Raw genomic sequence first — 22,637 nt, forward strand, 5'->3', positions numbered from 1 at the left:
TCAGTTTTTAAGTTTAACATTCAATTAAATTATATGTACACTGTGTTGTGGAAAATTCATTTTAATCATCAGGCTAGATTACAAGCTTCTGAATGGGAAATGTTATGCAAATTAATCTAATGAATATCTGGGGGCGTTTGACAACGAATCTTCAGGAGAACTGTAGGTAAAATGTACAAATCTAGCCAAAGAAAACAACAGTAACTTTGATTGTTGTACATAAAGAGTGAAAGTACATTAAAAATCTGGAATATAGCAAACTATTTTAGATGCAAGAGGCTACTACTAAAAATGACTGTGTGCTGAAGGGTGGAACAATAGTAGTTTAGTTATACAAAGCCTTCTATCTGGTCCGCAGCGAACAGAAAATATATACTAATCCAACACATATTGTGAAATTCAAAAATCACAATCTCACATGATCACAGAACCCTGTAGTACGTGCATCTATAATTATATCAGCCTGACAAAACTTTCACGAATTTACCAGCCCAGACAAGAAGTACAATACCCTGTCCTTTACCACAACAGAATGACACAATGAAAACACTGATCTTGAACGTACTCATGTAAAATATTTACTTGCTGCAGGCTAATGGATTAATAGAATTTTATAAGGCTGAAATAGAAAAAATAAGGCCCCAATCCAGCAATGCCTTTCTGCAGGGGCTTGACTTTATGCACAAGTAATCCTCTTGATGGGAATATAATTACACTTCTGAATAAATTAAAGCATCTGTATAAAGTGTTTGCAGCACTGGGGCCTAAAACACTAATTTCATATTAGATTGTATTATTTGCTTACCAGTATTTTACATTGAGCAATGTTGAGCAATAACGTAACACATGATTTTTCCTGTGAGAATCATTTCCCGCCCCCGCTCCCCTGCTGGTCATAGCTCCCCTTACCTGATCACTCTCTGGTTACAGTGTGTATGGTAACACCCATTGTTTCATGTTCTCTGTGTATATAAATCTCCCCACTGTATTTTTCACTGCATGCATCTGATGAAGTGAGCTGTAGCTCATGAAAGCTTATGCTCTAATAAATGTTAGTCTCTAAGGTGCCACAAGTCCTCCTTTTCTTTTCACTGAACTTCCTGACTTTCATGGGATTAACATTTTAAGCTGGTCACACCAATTTTTTTTCAGATATTTTTAAATAATTTTCTTTTAAGTTTTTTTCAAATTTGTATAAACCAACAAGGGATTACAGAACAATTATTGTAACAACCACCATCTCTGTCTTACATACAAAGTTACTACCACAGTAGAGCTTTTCACCGAGCTTTTCTCACCTTCCTGGTTCAACAGTAATTCATCTTACAACTTACAGAACAGTTTAATGCACAATGGTTAAAATTAAAGTGACTGTAATTAAAGACTGCTAATGCATAAGTGGATTTTGGCAAGAACACAAAAATCACAAAGACTGATGTGGACAGCTCCAAAAGAATATCTAACAAACAGAATACACAGTAAACGTGAAATAATTTGTGAGAAATCCATTCCAGGAAGGAATTGAAACAAGGCCTTTTGTAACTGAAAGCCGAGTGTATGTCCACGCGCACGTGTGTGTGTGCACATACATCAGAAGCAACATTTATTGAGGCCTGCAAAGAGTTGTTGTTGTCAAAGCCATCAAATATTAAAATCATTGAGAGCAGCTATTGCTCTTACAGAAAGGCAGCAAGGCTAGAGTACCAGGTATTTATAGGTGGTCATCCATCCAGGTCCCAACCTGCTTAAAATTTTAGTCTTATTTTTATATTATTTTAATTAATGAGTGTGGTATACTACATCTTTAGGGTCCAATCCCAAAAGGATCTGAGCATCTCCTGGGAAGTACTCACCATACTCAACTCCCACTGAATCAAATGATGTTGAGCAACTTTGCAGCATTGGACCCTGCTTTTCTAAAAGATTTCTTATCAAATTAATATTCCAGGTATGCAGCATGTACACTGTAAATTACAGAAAACAGTGGCACAAGAGAGAGATTGGACTGCTTAGTTAAGTGTGAAATTGTGTTCTGGGATGTGAAGAATTGAGGCTTCATGCATCTGCAAACATGAGTTACTAGTGACTCAATGACCACAGTTTGAGAATTGCTGGTATACGTAAGAGTTCAAGCTTTCTTCAAGTGGCAGACAAGGAGATGCATGTTATTTTGTACTCCTGTACGTTTAATTTTTTTCAGTTATTAAAAAAACAGTGCTATGCACTGTAGATGTCTTACTACAATAAGGAGGGCTGTTGTGTGCAGCCTGTTTCAGTGAGGACAGCCAAAACAGCTTCTGTTATAAACGGAAAAATAACAAAATACACTTAGTATAGCCATCTGAAAGTGCACTGCTACAGTACCCCACTCAGGGTCTTATGCCAGGCCCATCAGCATGTTATCCAAGTCTTGATTGCTTCACCCACTCCTCTGAGGGGCCTCATTATTCCCACAGAGAAGCACTGACCAAACATGCTTATATTTCACTTGTAGGGCCACCATGTCCACCTATTTGAGCCTAGAGTTTAATACCGTCAGCACAGGAGTACAGTGGGCAAATGACTCCATAACAGTGGCTTCCGGGTGCTTGTGTATGAAATGCACCTGGAGTCTTTTAGTATTTTTTTTTAATCCATGTGTAAATGCAGAAACTGGGACTAAAATATCTAACAGGAAAGAGATTTTCTGAAGCGCCACTGAACCACTGGCTGTGGAAGCTAGCTTGCTCAGGAGCCAGAGTTCACACAGAGAAAGGTCTCATACAAACACAAGGAGTACAAAACCACAAAGCTCATTGGCTTTTCAATATTTTGTCTGAAAATTAGTCAAAGTTGTAACACAGTCTAACCTGCAGCAACAAATTAAAACTGTGCTTTAAAAATAATCTTCCCCCTGCAGCCCCCACAGCTTATTTCAAATGAATAACAAGTTGAAAATTCCATAGGGACTTCTACTTCATTATTGTTACTTCAAACGCTAAATGTTATCAGCTAAAAGATCTTACCTTGGCTCCAAGCCCTGGCAGAAGGTAGGATTTTTCAGCTAATAAGAGCCTGGAAATTTTACAAGACCATGGGGGTTTTAAAAATATTCTTGCACATTCTTAATGGCCAAATTAATAGATCTTATGCCAGATGTAAAGTGGCATTTTATGGTTAACTTTTAAAGGGTACTAATGGGGGTAAACTTTTAAGACTACTTTAAGATATGCAAGCAGTTAATTTAATACAAAACCATATTCACTACTGTAGATTCATTATCTGCAATGGACTTCCTGTAAGGCAGTTTACAATTTTTTTTCTAGAGAGAAATGTAATTTAAATAGCTATCAAGTATTCTGCAATTTAATAACTGAAGTTCTTCACTATCCTACTGTCTGGGCTTGCTACCACACACAATGCAGTGCATTAAATACCATTCCTTCACACTTTTATGGATTAACGCACTTCTGCTGAGTTGGCATTTTCATAGGCTTTAGGATGCCAAAAAAAACTAATACTAATAATGTTGTTGTATTAATTGCAGGGATATATACAAAGACACCAAAGGCAAAGAGGATACACAGAATGTGTTGCAAAGTCAGGGGAGCACAACAATCATAGATATATAACAGAGTTATATGCATTTTCGTTAACATCCAGGGTCAAATTCTGTTCTCACTTTTACTGGCATAAGTGAGGTAAATTCCATTCAAGTCAATGGAGCTGGGATTTAAACAAAAGTTGAATTAAGAATGTCAACTGGCACTCCTAAGCATGTGCTTATTTTTCTGATCTTTGTTTCTATAATTCCTCTGTAATAGTTTTCTTTAAAGCCAGATGCTAGTTTTCTCTGTTATACCTAGGAAACTGGTGACAAACCAATAAGAAGTGCCACAGCATCCTCTTCTCCGGTGTTACTCCACTCAGAACAGGCAGCTCTAGCCTGAGGAAACATTTCACATAGATCCAAGACTTCATATTTCTCCATTTCACACAACAGTTAGCAGTTCACGTAAATATTATGAGAATGTCACTATATTTCATGATTCCACAGACAGCGAAAACAAGAAGGTCAAGTACTTTGTTATCGTGCTGCTGCACTGTCCCATATAGGAAGCAGGCAGGCAGAATTTTCTTCAGCTCAAACATCCTGTCATTGAATTTTTTCTCAAAGTTGTTCTTAAACAAAAAACAAAGATAAAAGTCGTTGGAGTTTTCAAGTGGACTGTGCTAGTCTCCCTCTGCCTCAATAAAGCTATAAATCTTATATGTCTTCCTTCTCCTCCCTTCCCTTGATGCCTTGCACTCTTCATACTGAAGCCAGTAAAATAATTCCCTGGCCCACGTGTGGGATTTCCAACTGTCTCAATATACAAGGGCTTCTGGATAGCTTTGTTAGCTCATATAAATGTTACTGGGTCTTTTAAAAGACCTACAGTATAGTGAACAGCAAGTCTGCTGCTAATGCTAATGTTTAACCTATTTAAAACAATGACACATTTGGAAAGTGATACAACCAACAGAGGAGCTCAGATTAAAGTATTTGATCTTGCCAACAAGCAAGAGTAAGCAAATAGAGAAACGGAACAAAAATATGTCAAATGATGCAGTATACATCACAGCTAACAGAAAAGTCACCACATACACGAACAGTCTATAGGTCATGGGCAGAGAAATAATTAAATATGTGCAGGGTGCTCATCACCAACCAAAGATGTGGCTGGATCGACAGCTTCCCCCCTCCCCCGACTTTAATTTTATCATGGTATTTGACACTCAAAATGGGCGTTGACCACAGAAAATCAGAATATAGCACTATCTAACTTTCTCAGTCACCTACAAGGCATTGGTAAACTGCCTTGGGTGTGTATTCAAAGATGAAGTTTTAAAGTCACCCCACAGGCTGAATTAGATGTCGGCAGACATAAGTAATGTGGAGAAAACTCCATCTCTGCCCCTCAAATGGGCAGTAGGCAAAAGAACTAAATGTCATGTACAGTCGCACACCACAAACGATAAGAGGTAAAATCTCAAGTTTGGATGCCTAAAGCTAGGTACCTAAATGCATAGTCTGATTTTTAGAGATAAAGAACACACAGCTCTCACGGGCATCATCTATACTACACTCCAACATCAGCGGTGTGTGGGGTATGCATAGCCACATGCGGTAGCGAAAAGCAAGCTGCGTCCACACTGTGGTGCATAGCCACTGGTGTCAGTGAGAGGCTCTGGAAGAGGGAATGCAGCAGGGAAAAGTTTCAGCAGCTTCCCGCTGCAGGAGCCTTTCCGCACTGCTTCCCCATTGCCAGAGTCTTTTCCTGGAGCAGGGAAAGGCTCCAGCAGCAGGGAGGCAGCGGGACACTACACTGCTAACAGCAGCAGTGTGGATGGGGGAAGCTCTGCTTGGTCTGTGGAAAAATTTGTAAATTACATACCCACAGGCTTCCGGTCTGCCGTTACTTAAGCAATGCCTCACTGTCTACACCACTATTTATACCCATTCTAAGAGGGTATGTACTCTACATGCCACCAAAAGCAGTATGCAGTGTAGGCACATCTATTGTCTTATATACTGATACATATCCCAGTCCATTGAATAGGGGACATAAGCAGGGAGGAAAAAACAGAGCATGAGCAGAGCACCACTGCTCTCCCGCAATTATCTGCCTGCCAAATCAGCCCCCTGGGGCCACGAACATCCAGACATAACTTACAGCAACATCAGGATGCTCTAAAATAGGATGAGAGACTGGGCTGGTGTCAGGATAGTCAAAATTGATTATTCCATCACTGCTACAAGTCTGAACCAAGAACTTTGCAATTATTGTATGTATTTAATTCCTTTAACCAATTTTAACTCTCACCTTTCTTTTTTTCCCTTTTGATAAATAAAACTTTACATTTTAGATACTAAAGGATTGGCATCAGTGTGATTTTTGGGTAAGATCTGAGTTATATATTGACCTGGGTGTATGGCTGGTCCTTTGGGATCTGAAGAACCTTTTATTTGATGAGACTGGTTGTAAAGAATCACTCATCTCTAAAGTCTAGTGTTCTGGGGGGTAATACAAGGACTGAAATACCGAAGGAAACTGCTTTTATGACATCTTGTTAGCTAGCATGGTGAGACAGAAGTTTACTTTAGTTGCTTGTATGGTAAATCTCATGGGAGAATAACCACCAGTTTTGGGTTGTGTTTGCCCTATTTCTTAGCAGTTTGTCCTGAATTTGGCTTTCTCAGTTATGACCCACAAAGGCAAGGTTACACCTTCACAAAATTTCTCAGTTGAATAAGTAATATATTGATTACTAATAATTACTGACACTACTTCACATTGTGTGTGATCTGCAATATTCCACTTAAAGCATAAAAAAGCATCTGAAACTAGAATAAATATGTCCTTTGGTAACTAACAGATTATAGCTTTATTCAAAAAGTTATTGTTGTTTTGGTGGTCTGACACTTGTATCACTGTCATTGAATTCTAGAAATTGATCTGTACTCTGATATCTAATTCAAGTTGTAAAAAAAAGTGACTTAAGGAAAAAACATTTAAGTGACTATTGAAAATATATACTCAATCAATGTTTATGAAGAACTGTCTCTTTGTCATAAAACTGTAAATTGTACATCAAACCTAACTACACCACAGAGAGTAAATCAGTTACAGAGGTGAGAAAATATTTGACCAAGAAATTATAGTCTCACCATGCCCATTGGAGAAGTATCTTTCTAGCTTCAGGAAGTTATGGGTTGGTTCATTTCTTGAAACATGGCCAGAACTGAACACAGTGTTCAAGCTGAGGGCATATAATTCATTTACGTACAGTAATAGTATTATAATATTTTCATTACTGCTGTTGTCTATCCCCTTAGTACAACATAACATCTTATTTGATCTTTTTGACCATCACTGTAAATAGAACAAATGCTCTTCATTGAGCTTTTCACAAAGATATCTAGTTCTTTTCCTGAGTTGTCACAGTTAGTTTAGAACCCATTAACGTATATGAATAATTCAAATGGTTTCTTCAAGCATAGCCTTCTATTTGCCTACACTGAATTTCATCAGCCATCATGTTGCTCACACACTTGCCTCTGTTCGGCAAACTCCCATTTATTAATATCTCTCCATTTTTAAAATGGAGACAGTTTTGTCTTAGTCTTTGTTTTCTGTTTCTCTGACAGTTCCTAGTCAATGGTGGAACTTTACCTCTCACCACATGACTACTTAATCTCCTTATTAGCCTGTTGTGAAAGGCTTTTTGAAAACTGAAATAAATTATGTCCATCAGTATTTCTTTACACTCCATATAGTTGACCTGCTGAAAAGAATTCTAATGCATCAGAGACACATAACTTTAATTTACAGGAAAACATGTTTTATTCCTATCATGACATGGTCGTTTAGCATGGGCATTATAAAAATAACCTTAAGATTAGATAGGTATATATCAGCCATCTATCTTTAATGGCTCCTTCAGCTAATTTACCTATTACTGAAGTAAGACTCACAGGCTTGTAGTTTCCAGACTCACAATGCCTTTTACCAGAAAAGTACAACATTTTTGTAAGGGGTATGGGGTCACTGGTTGGAGTTCTGGGTTGCAACGGTACATATAACTGGCTGACCTAATACCAGTCCATAAAAACCAACCCCATGGGAAACTTCCTTTGCACTTGTATGGCTGGTGTGAGGTTTTGGACATCCTTCACATCTTATTATTTCTTCCTCTCACAATGAAGGCCAATCTGTTTCATGACAACCTACTACTGCCACTTCTGACTTGAACAGGTGCTCAGAACAGCCAGCTCTGCTTCTGGAGTTTCCCTTTGAAAGGGCACCACTAGCTGCCATGGGCAGTGAACAATAGCAGCCTACAGACCTCTAAGTCTGAATTTCAGTTTTATTTTAATTCAACATCTAGGTATCCCCCGGGTGTTCTACTGCAATCACTGACGAGTGATAAACAGCACTGCAAATGGTGCTTGCATCATAGAATCCTACTTTGTATCAAAAGCAAAGGCACCTGTGGATTTTAATTGGGATACTGAAGAAAGGCAGATGCAGTAGGATCACAACACACATTAAGAATCATTAAGCACCATAAACTCTAAATGCTCATAATAGAGTCAGAAATCCCCAATTCCCATTCTACATAAATTGGGCTCCCAAAGTAGCACACATTTCCTTGATTTCTGTAGCTTTACAATCCCAACTAGTGTTGCAGTAGCCTTCCTTTTTGCCTTAAATTCTTCTCTTAAGGGGAAAAATGGAAAACCGACTGACTGAAGAGTCAAATAATAATGCTACATGCCCGAAGCAAAGGCTTATGCCTGCAGAATTTGAACTTTTGAAATGGTTTTAGTTTATCTGTGAAGCTCTAGGTAACTGCTGTCTTAACAATGCTGCATCTTCTCTTAACATGTTAAAATTAATTCACCTCAAGGCTGACAACAAGCATAAGAAATTTCAGCCTTACGGGTAATTTTTTTCAGAAAGTTATGAAGTCACTGGCAACAAGGATTTAGAATGAAAACGCCATCTCAACCATAGCTGTAACATTGCCAGTGACATGCTACAAAGAGGATTCTGTTCAACTATGTACCTTCCAAGTTTTACAGCCTTTGCACACACTAGGGGAACAGTCATTAAAAAGCCACATTAGAGATAAAATAAAGACCTTCTCTGCTTGTGACAAGCTTCCATCCCCTGAAAATCAAAAGCTGATGCCTCCACAGTGGGATATTTATTGCCAGTTGCACACAGTTTAAACAGGGCTATGAATAGGGTGGGGCAGAGGAGGCATTCAACAGGCTAGAAGGAGAGTTAAAATAAAAATTCTACTCGGGTGGTTTGAAGAGTTCCTTTCCACACTAACCAACACCGCCACCCCTACACACAGTGCCGATATCCACTGAGATTCCTCTACAACCTTTAGGGAGGTATTTTAATTCCCTTCTCCCTGCCTCCACCCATCTCCCCATAGAAGATGCTATCACAGATAAAGTCTGCTAAGAGAATTAATTAAAACTCGTCTCAGGAGGCAAGTTGCATTTAAAAACAGATGAGTGTGCAAGCTAGGCAAAAGTTTTCAGAAAAAATACCCAGCTTTTTTTAAAAAAAAATTACTCTTAGGTCACTTCACCGTTCTAAGGTCAGTTTTCTTCTAAAGAGGAATGATCCTTGAAAATAATTCAGGATAGATTAAGGAACCCTTTTTTAAAAAAGATGGTTTCTACTTGGATTTTGCAATTCTCTCTCATTTCTCCTGCTCTAAACTAATTAACATTTTATTTCTTCAAAAATCTATTAGAAAAAATTATACAAACATACTAAATAGAATGAGAATTACATAAGAACATAAGAAGGGCCATACTGGGTCAGACCAAAGATCCAGCTAGCCCAGTATCCTGTCTTCCGACAGCGGCCAATGCCAGGTGCCCTAGAGGGAATGAACAGAACAGGTAACCATCAAGTGATCCATTCCTTATCACCCATTCCCAGCTTCTGGCTAACAGAGGGACACCATCCCTGCCCATCTTGGCTAATATCCGTTGATGGACCTATCCTCCATGAATTTATCCAGTTCTTTTTTGAACCCTGTTATAGTCTTGGCCTTTACAACATCCTCTGGCAAGGAGTTCCACAGGTTGACTATGCATTGTATGAAAAAATACTTCCTTTTGTTTGTTTCAAACCTGCTGCCTATTAATTTCATTTGGTGACCCCTAGTTCTTGTTGGATCACTATACTATACATGTTAGAGGCATACAGAAATCCAGACATGCACATAAGCATTTCAGAAGTGTAAAAACAAAAACAATGTAATGCAAGGGAAAACCACTAGCACTCGGGGGAGACTGGCCTATCTCAAAAACCAAAAGGAACAGTGTTAGAGTAAGGGAGAGCAACGGGGAAGCTCTTCTTTCTCCTCTCTCTTCTCCTCTCCTCCGTTTGCAGAGCTCTTCCCTCTCAGATAGTGAGGTGAAGACAATCCACTACTCAGACAACCAACCACCCTACAGATAAGCTGTGGGACAACCCGCCTGCCACCCCCACTCCTACTGCTGTAGAACTACTAGCTGGAAGGATTATTTAGGAGCCTCTATATGATGCTAGGGAATGGGTTCAAGAGTGGTAGGTCAAAGGTTGAAGGACGGATGGCTAGGGGTTTGGGTGGTAGCGGGAGAAAGGACTAATGGATTTTGGCCGAGAATGTGGGACTTGGGTCGTATTTTGCCCATGGACGGTAACACAAAGCAGCATTTGACATAGACAGTTTTTGAGGATGCTCCTTTTTGGAGTTTTGACAGCACATCACTAATCTGGGATCAGAAACATATAAATACTTTATAAATGGTGGCCTAACTATTTACGTGCAGAAATATTCCAGCATTATCTCCTCTCATTGGAAAGCACAAAACAAACGGATTGTCTCAGACACTTCAAAATGAGTCAGACTACTAGACCTCTTCGTTATCAGTTCATCTGAGCAGTGCTCTCCTGCCCATTCCCCGCCAAGAAAGCATGGACACCAAATCTTCACGAAGATCATATATATTAGTCATGCTATCCTGGCCACGAGCATTACCAATGGAGTTACCACGAAACTGCTGTACAGTACTCTCAGATGCTAATAATTACACTTGCCATGCCCTGTCTCGTAGGAAAAGAAAAAAAAAGATGTATTCCCATTCACCAAATATAAAAATACAGCCAACAACAAAAAATAGCTCATGCTTTGAGCTGTATTGAACAGCTAAAAGTTTGCTATGATTTATTGTCTTCCTTCCATTTTGGAGTTTCTAGAGATGTTAATGTACAATTCTGGGGATGATATAGGTTATATGATTGCAAACTCTTTGACAAGCGAAAGATACCCAAATGTCCATAAACTATCAGTATATAAACCAACTGGCATATCATTTTAAAACAAAGTAACCGGCGGCTAATATATGGCTAACTGTAACCAAAAAACACCCCTTCATTGTGGTGAGCATATAAATCCACTTCACATCTAATACAAATGATTCCATGTAAATAAATCCATGAATTACTGCAGCAGTTCATAATCATCAGCTTTTAAAAAGCGAGAACATAAGTCACTCACAAAGTTGTTTTTTCACTCCCAATCTTTGTCGCTATAGCCACATCTCAGCTGTCTTGCCATTACCTTCTGGATGCCTTCCACTCAACTTCAACTTTGCTTGGCCAAAATGGAACTTCCCTATCTTTCCTCCAGAGCCCTCTTCTGGGTCACTGTTGACAACAGTGTCATTCTTCCTGTCTCTCAAGATTGTAAGCTTGGAGTCATCTTTGACTCTCTCTCTCTTTCTCACCCCATATATCTAGGCTGTTTCCAAATCTTACTGCTGTTTCTTCCATAATATCCTTCCTATCCTCCCTGCCCACAGATGAAACTTTTATCTCCTGCTTTGATTACTGTAACCTCCTCCTCAACACTCACTTCACTCTCTGGTCCATATCACATGGCGCTACTGAAGACAGTCTCTCCAACCACTGCCCTCTTTAAATCCCTCCACTGGCTCTGCTTCTTCCACTATATCAAGTTCAAGTTTCTCTGCCGGACCTTCAAGACCCTTCAGACTCTGTCCCTCTGACCTTATCCACTTGTTTTTGTTACTCACAGCCATTCTCTTCAGCCAAAGACACCAACCGTGACCACCCACTTGTCTGCTCATTCCCACAAACATCTTCATCCTTACTTCAACACCACCCGTTACGTGTGGATTGTTCTCCTTGATATGTGATCTGATCATTCCTCCTTTTAATCCCTTCTCCAGTCCAACTTCAGCTGTGACAACTACAAGAAAGTAGCCAGTGTTAAGTGGCAAGACCCAGGGCAGTTGGAAAATACTGCTATTTCTGTAATTAAAAAAAACTAAAAAAAAAAAAAAAAAAAGGTTGCAAATATGAATATAGAAATATACCAATATACTGCATATATAAAATGTATATATTTAATTGTCTCCCTCCCTACCCAGTTTTTGTATATTACTTCTGTTGTCACTATGTAAACTCTTTGGGGCAGAGACTTTGTCTCCCTCAACATCTGTACAGCAGAGAGCACAACCTCCGATTCTGATTGTGGTTTCCGGGTGCTGCTGGAATATAAATATTTACTACCAACAGCTCTCTAGTGGCCCAAGTGCTATAACTCAAGTATCATGCAAGAGTGCAAACAAAAGCTAGCAAGAAGCAACGATTTCTGCACTTTTGGGCGTGGTAGAAGGTAAGAAGAGGAGCACTAGTAGTTACCATTCCCTCTACCCCAACCCAGAAATGCCTACTGATACTGAAGTGGCTGTCTCTCTAGTACTGTTATGTAATGCTATCATATAACTTCTTATAGCAATATCCTTTCAGTGAAAACACAACAATCTTCAGTGGCTCATTATAGAGCTATTTTCCCCATGGAGAAAAAAAAATCTGTTACAAAAAGCTGTGCTTTAATCAGGACGCGAGTGTTCTCAACATTGTTATTTGTAGAAGGGCATGTGCGTAGATTACTGCACCATACACTTGCCCTCTGAAAACAGCATATGGGCAGCTATTATTCTTTAACATTTCTTTTATTCCCATCTCAGTAAATAATAGAACTAATATTTTATTCATATCTTAGTAACTAACAGAACCGACCACAGAGGTTTTTTTGCCTCCTAATACAAATCCTCATCACAGAGCATGAAAAAACCCTTACAACCCAATCTCTCACAAAAGGTGAAATTAGTTTCTTTGGAAGGGGAATAAATTGATAGGGCATTGTTAATTCCAGACATTTCCCATAAAGCAAGTAAACAATCTATAATGTCAACAGATTGATGAGCCAAATGAAAATACAACCAAAACATCTGAACATTCAAATAGTCAATAGTTAACATCCATGATTTTGCACAATTTACAAAAGATCTAAAAGCCCATTTAGAATCCACAGATATAACAAAGTTGCCTGAAAGAAATAAAAACAAGGAAGAAAAATAGAGAACACAACCCAAAACATGGAAACAAAAACAAGACACACTTACTTCAGATTTGGAGGACATGTTTTCCTCCATGTCAGAATCATTGGGATCCACAATATCATCAAATGGTGGTAAAGTAGCTTTTTTCTTCTCCAGTGTCTCACTTTCCAGTTTGACCTTCCCCATCTTAAGCTGAGATTTATCCCTTATTTGTTTTTTGTCAGCAGAACAAGTAAGTATCAGGGAGGGAGCACTAGAAAAACTTCGAAATAAAGCCTCCGAACTACTTTTTTTCCTTTTTTTGGCAGTAAGTTCCTCAGAATCTGTAGTGGGGGCCCTTTTTGTAGGGGCCTTCTTTTCTTGCTGCTGTCCACCTGTTATAGTAAGGATGCTATTTTCAGATTTTGGCTCCTTGGACATGGGTTTGGGTTCCTTGAAGGCCATCTTAGGAACAATTTTTTCATCTTTCAGTGGTTTGTTTTCTTTGGGTTTCTTAGAGGATTCTTTGGAAGATTTGTTGTGTTCCCTGGAAGGTTCTTTGAAGGCACTTTTATGTTCTTTTGAGTCTTTAGACGGTTTTTCCTTGTGCTCCTTTGTTAATTTATGGGGCTTTGAAAAACTGTTACTACTGCTGCTGCTGTTTGCGTTTATATTCTTATTGGGGTCCTGCAACAAGGATAAGCACAGAGGAGATTTAAAACAAAGACAAAAACAGTATGAGCGCAAGATTTAACCTACACACATGGATTACAAACTGTAGAATTTGTTCACTTTAAGAATACATTCATAGGTTAAAACAATTCTTCTATGTTCCCCCTTTTAAAAAATTGGCAATCTTATCTTAAACACATAGCTGATTTATTTTAAAGATGAATACAGTACCTCAGTGGTTATAAAAGGTGGAGCTTTTCAGTGAGTTGTAGTGCAATAAGAGCATCTAAGACACTGCAGAACGTTCCTCTAAATTGTTTGGCAGGTAGTTAGGACAATTTTAACTTCTAAACAAAGTTGGGTTTAAGTAGTACAAAGGAGAAGAGCACAAAAAAAAGAAAGTTCAGGACTTTCTAATATAAAATGTCAAGTGTGAAAAGCAAAACAGCTATGACAACAAGGCAGGTAAGCCACCTGTAGTTCACAGCACACCTACAACCAGGCGAGGGTCAGACGCGTGTTGCAACCACAACATTTCAGGCAAGATCTTATGTCCTCCCCAACTTTTTCCACAGTTCATTTCTCATACAGAATGATAAATTCATGGATAATTCCTAAAACCCATCTGGATACCCAATATTTAAATGAAGTCCTCTTTGCTTCAAACTCATGGTGTGGAAAAAGAGCTGTAGAGTAGACTGTGCTAGGGGAGGGAAACCTTTACCTGGTCCATTTTCTCATACTGCTGTTTACTTTTTCCTGGGTTTTGTTTATGTTGGGTATTTCCTTATGTTTTTAATTCCATCTCTGATAATGGCATTAGCTTTTGAGCGGTTCTAATGTTTAAGTAGTCCTACCAGACAAGCAAATGGCAGATATGGTATACAATGTGCCTCTTTGCCCAAATTTGCCATTGTAAAAATCTCAAAGGCCAAACACATGGTGGAGCCACCATCTTTCAAGTGGTACCAACAGTAAGGGAACCACATTTTGAACCACTAAAAATGCTATTTCTGGGACTTCTTATTACATATGATCTGACCCCATCGTTCCTGGCCTGATTTTCAAAAGGTGCTGACCTCACCAGCCACTCACATAGATAGAGCGCTAAGAACCTCTGAAACATCATTCATTCCAGAGATGTTAACACCAAATGCTTATGGTAGTTATCCCCAGAAACAAGTTTATTTTTACTGAACTAGTAATTCTGAAAGAACAAAACCCAATTTCCAACAAGTAACATATGCTCAAAGTAAGGCTAATTATTTTCCTATAGGCTGACTACATAATAATATCTTAAAGTAAATATATTTTTATTCAAATATTCCTAAATGTTAAACACATTTTGATGAAGAAATGCATACAATTCAAGTGACTGCATACAGTTCTCAAACTGCCAGAGAATTTCCTTTTTCCATGGCAAAAATAAAAGTCGAAATGGCATAGAAATTCAAAAGAATTTTAGAACTTCATGGAACCAAGGGAAGTTTTGGGTGTGCAAACAAACAATAAAATCTACAAAATACTGTAATTTGGGGGTTATAAAATTATGATGTAAAATAGTGCATGCACAAATAGGATTCATTTACTCACGACATGAACAACCATTCCAACATACTATAGTACTCTTTTCTTCTCCTGCTTAGAAAGCAACAAGAGAACCCAGATGACAAGCAGTGAATTAAATCAGTAGGATCATCTAGCTCACGAACAGAAGAATTACTGGAACAGCACAATGACCCAAATATTGTACTTGAGTATACTGTCTCAAGCAGTGTACTCCATCAATTTTCTCAGTAAAAGAGGGGAAAACAGAGCACCTTAGCCACTGTTTCAGAGTAGCAGCCGCGTTAGTCTGTATTCGCAAAAAGAAAAGGAGTTTACTTGTGGCACCTTAGAGACTAACCAATTTATTTGAGCATAACCTTTCGTGAGCTACAGCTCACTTCATGGGATGCATTACTGAATGGATCTGATGAAATGAGCTGTAGCTCATGAAAGCTTATGCTCAAATAAATTGGTTAGTCTCTAAGGTGCCACAAGTACTCCTTTTCTTCTTAGCCACTCTGCAACACAATAGCATGGGGGGGGGGAGGGTGTGTGTGTGTGTGTGTGTGTGTGTGTGTGTGTGTGCGCGCGTGTGTGTAAGGTTTCTCTAACTGTCGTCTGTCTCAAGAAGTTTTCACCCTATAGCATGAGAACTGATCATCCTAATTTTTTTTCCACACGACTGTAACTGCCAGCACTGTTCTTACTAAGCATCTAATCCTTCTTTCAAGCTTCCTAAGGAAGTTACTTCAACAATATCCAGCAACAGTGAATTTCATAAATTAATGTACGGCAAAATTTGTAACATGTGGTTACCTTAGTTGAATTATGCCAACTAAATTTCTGTGTTTAACCTGTTTAGGGAGCTTGCTCCCTATTTTGATGGTCAGATATTTAAACTTATTGCTATAAAAAAATATTTGTAATGCTAATTGTGACGCTGGTAAACCAAGTGCCAGCTCTGGCTAAGGCCATAGGCATTAGCTAAAAACTGACAACCTCATAGCTGGAAATGAAACCAGCTCACCTATAGGTTAGTTTTGTTCAAAATAGGTATTAGTCATATAAGAATGTATTTAATGTTTAGACTCTCAGATGCCTGTAAGTTGCTGCATGCATTCATCTCATTTATAATGTCTATATTCCATGCTATAAAGAAATATGTTCATTTTGGTTTGTAGCTTTGAAAATGTTTGTTCTGAACTTGTGAACCCAGCCACGGGAATCATTCCCCCTCCCCCACCATCCATCCACGAGGACTATCAGAAATTAAATGGGAAATTATAAAAGACAAAAGATTTGTTCATTGCGTCATCCATCCATAGAGAAGTAGGTGCAGAGGGCCTTGTCCCATCGGTTTTAATGATAGAAGATGGAAACAAAAATAGCTGACATGAAGATTTTTCATCTCTTTTCTGTTTGAACTCTCACAGGGCTAGAGAGTCTCAACTGAGGCAGAGCCTTGAATTGACAGATTACCACATCTCTGTCACCTTTGGGAATCATAGATAACTCACTTGTGTATATATGCTTGCTTTAATCTGTAAATAAATAATTTTATTTCCCCTAGTACATAAACTCTAATTAGTTCATTATAGAAATAGCAACAGGTGTTCTCTTTGGTTTGTTATCTCAGATACAAATTAATCTGGGGTAAGTGACTGGTCTGTTAGGACTGGAAACAACCTCAGTATTTGTGATTTTGGTCTAAGAGGCCATTTATCACTAAGTCCACTTGCTGGGGTGAAAGATAGTGTGGTTTGTAATATTAGCTTGGTTTGACTCAGGAGTGGAGACCAATGTAGCCAGTGATATCTCAGTAAACAAAATATTTAAAAAAGATCCTTAAAATCTTTTTGAAATTTTGGAAGTCAAGGAGAGCTTGTTGAATAAGACCTATATGTAGAGTCTGGTGCATATTTGCCAATTAGAACAGTATAAGTGTTGTAAAGAAAATTTTGTTGCTGAGAATGGTAACTACCTCAAAGAGAAAAGGAGAGCTCAGGCTTTGGCCTTAATTTGGTTGAATTAGTGTTCACTCAAGCCCCATTCAAGTTGCCAAGCAGATGACGTACCTGCTGCAGAGAACTGGGAAATGTCTGGTTTTTTTCAAGTGAAAGAATGAGACACTCCGTTCCCCTCCCCCCCATAATCACCAGGATGAAGGAGTTAACGTCTCTCTCTTCTAATGGGAAGAAGCAATAGATCTGAGACCCTAGAAGCATGGAAAGTTCAAAGACTATTATATTTGGATATGTCAGATGCTGTGGGGCACATGGAATATTCAAAGACTTTCGTATCAATAAACGTTCTAGGTCTTTATCTTCCTGGCTCTGGGTGGTTTTGGGGAACTGGGAATCCCTTGGGGTTTATTAATGCAAAGTCACTGTGCTGGTTATACAGCTACCCAGCCCTTTGAAGCATTGACTGGTTTTATTTGTTTCAGAAGGACTGGGGGAAAAAAGACCCCTCACTGTATGAAGTGTCAGCCTGAACTGATTCTGTGACCCTCACTTGATCCACAAGCTGACATGAGACTTCAACCAAGAGGACAAAACCCTGCTATAAGAGTTTGAAGGATTTTTGAAACCTACCATGGTCTCCATATGGAAGATGGGCAACGCCTGGTACGTTTAACATGGATGTAGACCATTTATTGTTTAATTGTATGTTTTCTCTGTAATGCTTTTGTCCTAAATAAATGAACTGTGCTCCATGGAAGCTGACTGGTCACTGGTAAACACTGTCAAAGCCCTTGGGAGACAGCAGAATAGCAGGCACTAAAGTAAGATCAGACCTGTTGGAATAAACACAACCCTAACACACTATTCCGGAGGGAGAGGAAAGTGAGTTCCTGCCCCATACGGTACTCTTGAGAGAGCAGAAGTGCAGTTAAACCTGGAACTGATACATCTACAATTCCCTGATCTTTATATCACGTATATAAAAATTATGCACTTAACTATAAAACTACCTTGTTTTTCGTCAGTTGATGTTCATTCACCATTCTGTGCTGATAAGCATCTGTTTTTTTGGGAGGGGGTTTCCCGGCGATGGGGGTGGGAACCCTCCTGCCTATCTGTAGCTGTGGTTTATTTGGCTGCCTTATACTGCCACATGTTTACAATGAGGAAGAGGGAAACATTTAACTTTTGGGAACTACTGTTGGAGTAACCACAATTCAGAATGTGACAGCAGCAGAACATGAGAAATGCAATGAGCAAACTAGGGTCACAGTAACCCACAACCTCTATTGAGGTTGACTAATTTTAAAAATATAGTTTGTAGAACTGCTCTGAAAACAGAGATGGCCTTTCAAACAGAACTTGTGACAGTTAGATGGGATGTTAGAGCAGGGTGCACGTGTTGTGCTGTGCAGCTATACTTGTTATCTAATTAGCAAGACACTGATAGAAAACTCTTCAGGACTTGTCTAATTTAGATGTTTAGGCTGTGCTCATCAGTGTAGGAGCTGAGACTATGTCTACACTGCCCCACAGTTTGGACTATGGGGTGTGAACAGAAGTGTGCACCAAAGTGCTGCACTCTAACTCCCCCATGTGGATGTTGCAGGTGTGAACTTAGATTCCTAGTTCACATTAATGTAGTCCTCTTTGAAAATGAATACGTTAAAGACAAACTAGATTATCTTTTAATTTGCGCCTGCAGCATCCACACAGGGGAGTTACAACATAACATTTTGGTGTGCACTGCTATTCATCCCCCCGTAGTCTGAACCTGGGGCTAAGGAGACAAACTGTAATGTCTTCCAAATATTAGAACTATGAAATCGCAACCTCTCTCTTCCTCCCCTTCCCTTAGATGTAAGGGGAAGAGGAACAGTTAATTGTTTTGGTTTTAATGTCTGTATTTTTGTTACTTAAAATATTTTATTTAGTTTTATGACATTTTAAAAAAAACCTATCCCGAGCTTTCTTCAAACAATATGTCAAAAATACAGTACTAGTACATGCATAAACACAGCAGCCACCATAACACCAGAAAATAAACAAACAAACTCCAAAAGCCTGAGAAGAAACTTGGGGACGGGGAACAATAAGAGACTGACCCATAAGACAGACATTTTTCATGGGTATATATTTAAAAACAAAACAAAACTGGTATTGCCAGGTCTTCAGAGCCAACAGTAAGGAGTCAAAACATTAGAGCAGGTCAAAAATTTTCTGATGGAATATTTTTCCACTGGAAAATGCCAATTCCTCAAAATCTAATCAATTTCCTACACAATGGAAAAATCTGGCCTCTGCCCAGCTCTACCAACCATAAATGAAATGCGGCTGAGATAGGAAATTCAGTAGTCTAGCTGAGAAGACTGTTCTCCTTGAATGCATTCTAACTGTGGGTCTAAACCACACTAGTATTTTAAATATATTGGACAGATTTTGAAACTTCCCGATTCATCTATCAAATTAATATGCACTCCACTAATCACAGAACTGGAAAGGACCTCGAGAGGTCATCTAGTCCAGTCCCCTGCACTCGTGGCAGGACTAAGTATTATCATTCTAGACCATCCTTGACAGGTGTTTGTCTAACCTGGTCTTAAAAATTTCCAATGATGGAGAGTCCACAACCTCCCTAGGTAATTTATTTCAGTGCTTAACCACCCTAACAGTTAGGAATTTTTTCCTAATGTCCAACCTAAACCTCCCCTGCTGCAATTTAAGCCCATTGCTTCTTGTCCTGTCCTCAGAGGTTAAGAACAATAATTTTTCTCCCTCCTCCTTGTCACAACCTTTTATCTATTTGAGGGCATATACTTGTGGCATACTAATGAAAGATGAGTGCCTTTAAACACTAAGCAGTAAATAAAATCTATTACTCCCCTTAAATGATGACATTTGAATGTTTGAAGGTAAAGCACTTCCCCACTTCCCATGCCACTAATTAAAACAAAAACAAAAACATTAATCATTCCTGATTTTAGTCAAGACCATTTTCCTGAAGTTTTGAAGTGTGTGCACGTGTAAAGTTTAAGTTCTATGTAAAACAAACCCCAAAGGCAAGATCTAGTGACTAGTGATGTTTTTATATTCCATGTGGAAGGCCAAAGTCGGATTCTTAGTTGTCAGAGTAACAGCCGTGTTAGTCTGTATTCGCAAAAAGAAAACGAGTACTTGTGGCACCTTAGACTAACCAATTTATTTGAGCATAAGCTTTTGTGAGCTACAGCTCACTTCATTTATTTGAGCATAAACTTTCGTGAGCTACAGCTCACTTCATCGGATGCATCCGATGAAGTGAGCTGTAGCTCACAAAAGCTTATGCTCAAATAAATTGGTTAGTCTAAGGTGCCACGAGTACTCCTTTTCTTTATTCTTAGTTGTGTTCTTTCATGTCTTGGCCAACCAAGGGCCAGGGTGATGTCCTCAGTAGGGGTGTCTGGAAAACAAGAATTCCATTTCATGAAAAAGGTTTCAAAATCTGTCTTTTTTCTGGTCTGAATCAGAGAGAGCAGGGACCTGAATCTGGATCTCCCACATCTCAGCTGAGTGCCCTAATAACGGAGCTATAGGGTAATTCCTACATTGCAATGTCAGCCCAGGATTAGTAGAACTCAAGTTACAGGACCCTGTGTTTGTTAACCTAAGGCTTAAGCATCTACACACATTTGTAACTGAAGTTTAGGAATTGCTGAACCCTAGGTCCCAACCTGGGTTCCAGCATCTAGGCTGCATTATGTGGGTCTAAGGGCTTGTCTACACTTACCGGGGGATCAACGCATGGTGATCAATGCATCGACAGTCGATTTAGCGGATCTAGTGAAGACCTGCTAAATCAACCACAGACCACTCTCCCATCGACTCCCTGGTAAGTGTAGACCGGACTCTCGACCCGAACAAGAAGTGCAAGGGGAGTCGACGGGAGAATGTCTCCTATCGAAATAGCGTAGCGTGGACCCCACAGTAAGTAAATTTAAGTATGTCGACTTCAGCTACATTATTCATGTAGCTGAAATTGTGTAACTTGGATCAATCTCCCCCTGTAGTGTAGACAAGGCCTGAGTCCAACCAACTATAATTCAGACTTTCTAGCACTCTCTCAAAATGTGGCTGCTCTAGCCCTTTGTTGGTGGTGCAGTGTGGGAAAACTTGACTGTCCACCAAACTTGACTAACCAGAAGACAAAGAAAGTCAGCCTGTGGGATTGTGGATTACTTTTGGCAGACCGCCAGAGCATGAGTCCTGTAAGGCTGCATCTACACTACAAAGCAACAGGGCTTGACTCTGGATCTTTGCTTGACAGCTGTGAAATAGGTCTTGGAGAGTTGAAGGATTAAGTAGTATGGAAACCCAGCCCAGCAGCCCTCCTTGGGTTTTTAAAAGAAAGAAGTCCCCAATTTAAAATTATCTTCTAAAACCAGGAAGTTGATGTGCTTATTGAAACCATGGTATCAACATTATGCTTGCCGTGGATGAATTTGTCTCCACATTTATGCATGTAGAGAATTACTTCATCAACCACTAGGACAGCCCCTCACTAAAACTCAGAGATTCACTGTCACCTAAGCGAATACATTCTTCTCAACCTCCACCCCTTGTGCAATCACTCTACATGACTCAACAACAGCTGGAAGAAAACAGCATGGGAGGCACGAAATGTCATGCGAAACAGTAGTATTTTCATTCATCACATTCAATTAACGTATGAGAATTAATTAAATAACTGGGCATACTGATAGAGATACATGAAAGTTCACCTATACTCTGTGCTGTATAGATCTTAGTGCAAACAAGAATATATTTTTTAATTTATTTCCTTGTATTTTTTTTTAACTAAGTGCTCTGAAGCATTTGATTTTCTCTCCACCCTAAGAAACACTGCAAACAATAAAAGTGAGTGACAGATTCTGTTGCTGAAAGTGGCACGCCAACTAAACCTTTCCTTCAAGTGATGATTGTAACATTTAGATTGTGGATTATTGGCTGATAATGTATTTACATACCACAGTTTACCTTTGCCTATCTGTCAAATATCTAGTTGAAACAACCCAAGTGAATCATTCTATACTTTCTTTGGTATCTTGTATGACAAACATCAAAAGGATAATTAATATAGAGATTACATGCTTGTTAAAATACCCAAGTAAATTAAATAAAAGTACACATATTTCTGCAAGAAACGTAATCCCCTTGATATAGCAGGAGTAACAGACCTGTAAAAGAAACATTTGGGAGAGCATGATACAGTCAGGAAGTACTTTTCATAACGTACAGACTGTGGCAGTCAATAAAAGAGAAAGTGCCTAGAGACTTAATCACCACTGGGATTATAAAGCAAAGAGATGGGGAAAATGGAGGATCTAAAACAACTGTTGGTTCCCACGCAAAGGCACATCATGACTTCATGTTGCAAAACGTAATCTCCCAGTTTGGTTAAATAGAGGCCAGAAGGCAAGTGCCTTCCTATGAAAATGGTTTCAAAGAACTCAAGTAGCAGATATGAT

The 22,637-nt window shown here is 39.0% G+C and overlaps 1 protein-coding gene across 4 annotated transcripts in view; it reads right to left on the bottom strand.

Moving 5' to 3' along the window:
- MLLT3 (MLLT3 super elongation complex subunit) overlaps positions 1-22,637 on the bottom strand; it is a 218,090-nt gene that overhangs the window by 45,012 nt on the left and 150,441 nt on the right. For all 4 annotated transcript variants that reach the window (XM_007061680.4, XM_043546319.1, XM_027824159.3 and 1 more), the window contains one exon: positions 13,034-13,636. In XM_007061680.4, coding sequence (XP_007061742.1) covers positions 13,034-13,636 — 603 coding nt within the window. The remainder of the gene's footprint in view (positions 1-13,033; positions 13,637-22,637) is intronic.

This window comes from Chelonia mydas, chromosome 5 (genome assembly GCF_015237465.2).
Source record: "Chelonia mydas isolate rCheMyd1 chromosome 5, rCheMyd1.pri.v2, whole genome shotgun sequence".
Lineage (NCBI taxonomy): Eukaryota > Metazoa > Chordata > Testudines > Cheloniidae > Chelonia > Chelonia mydas.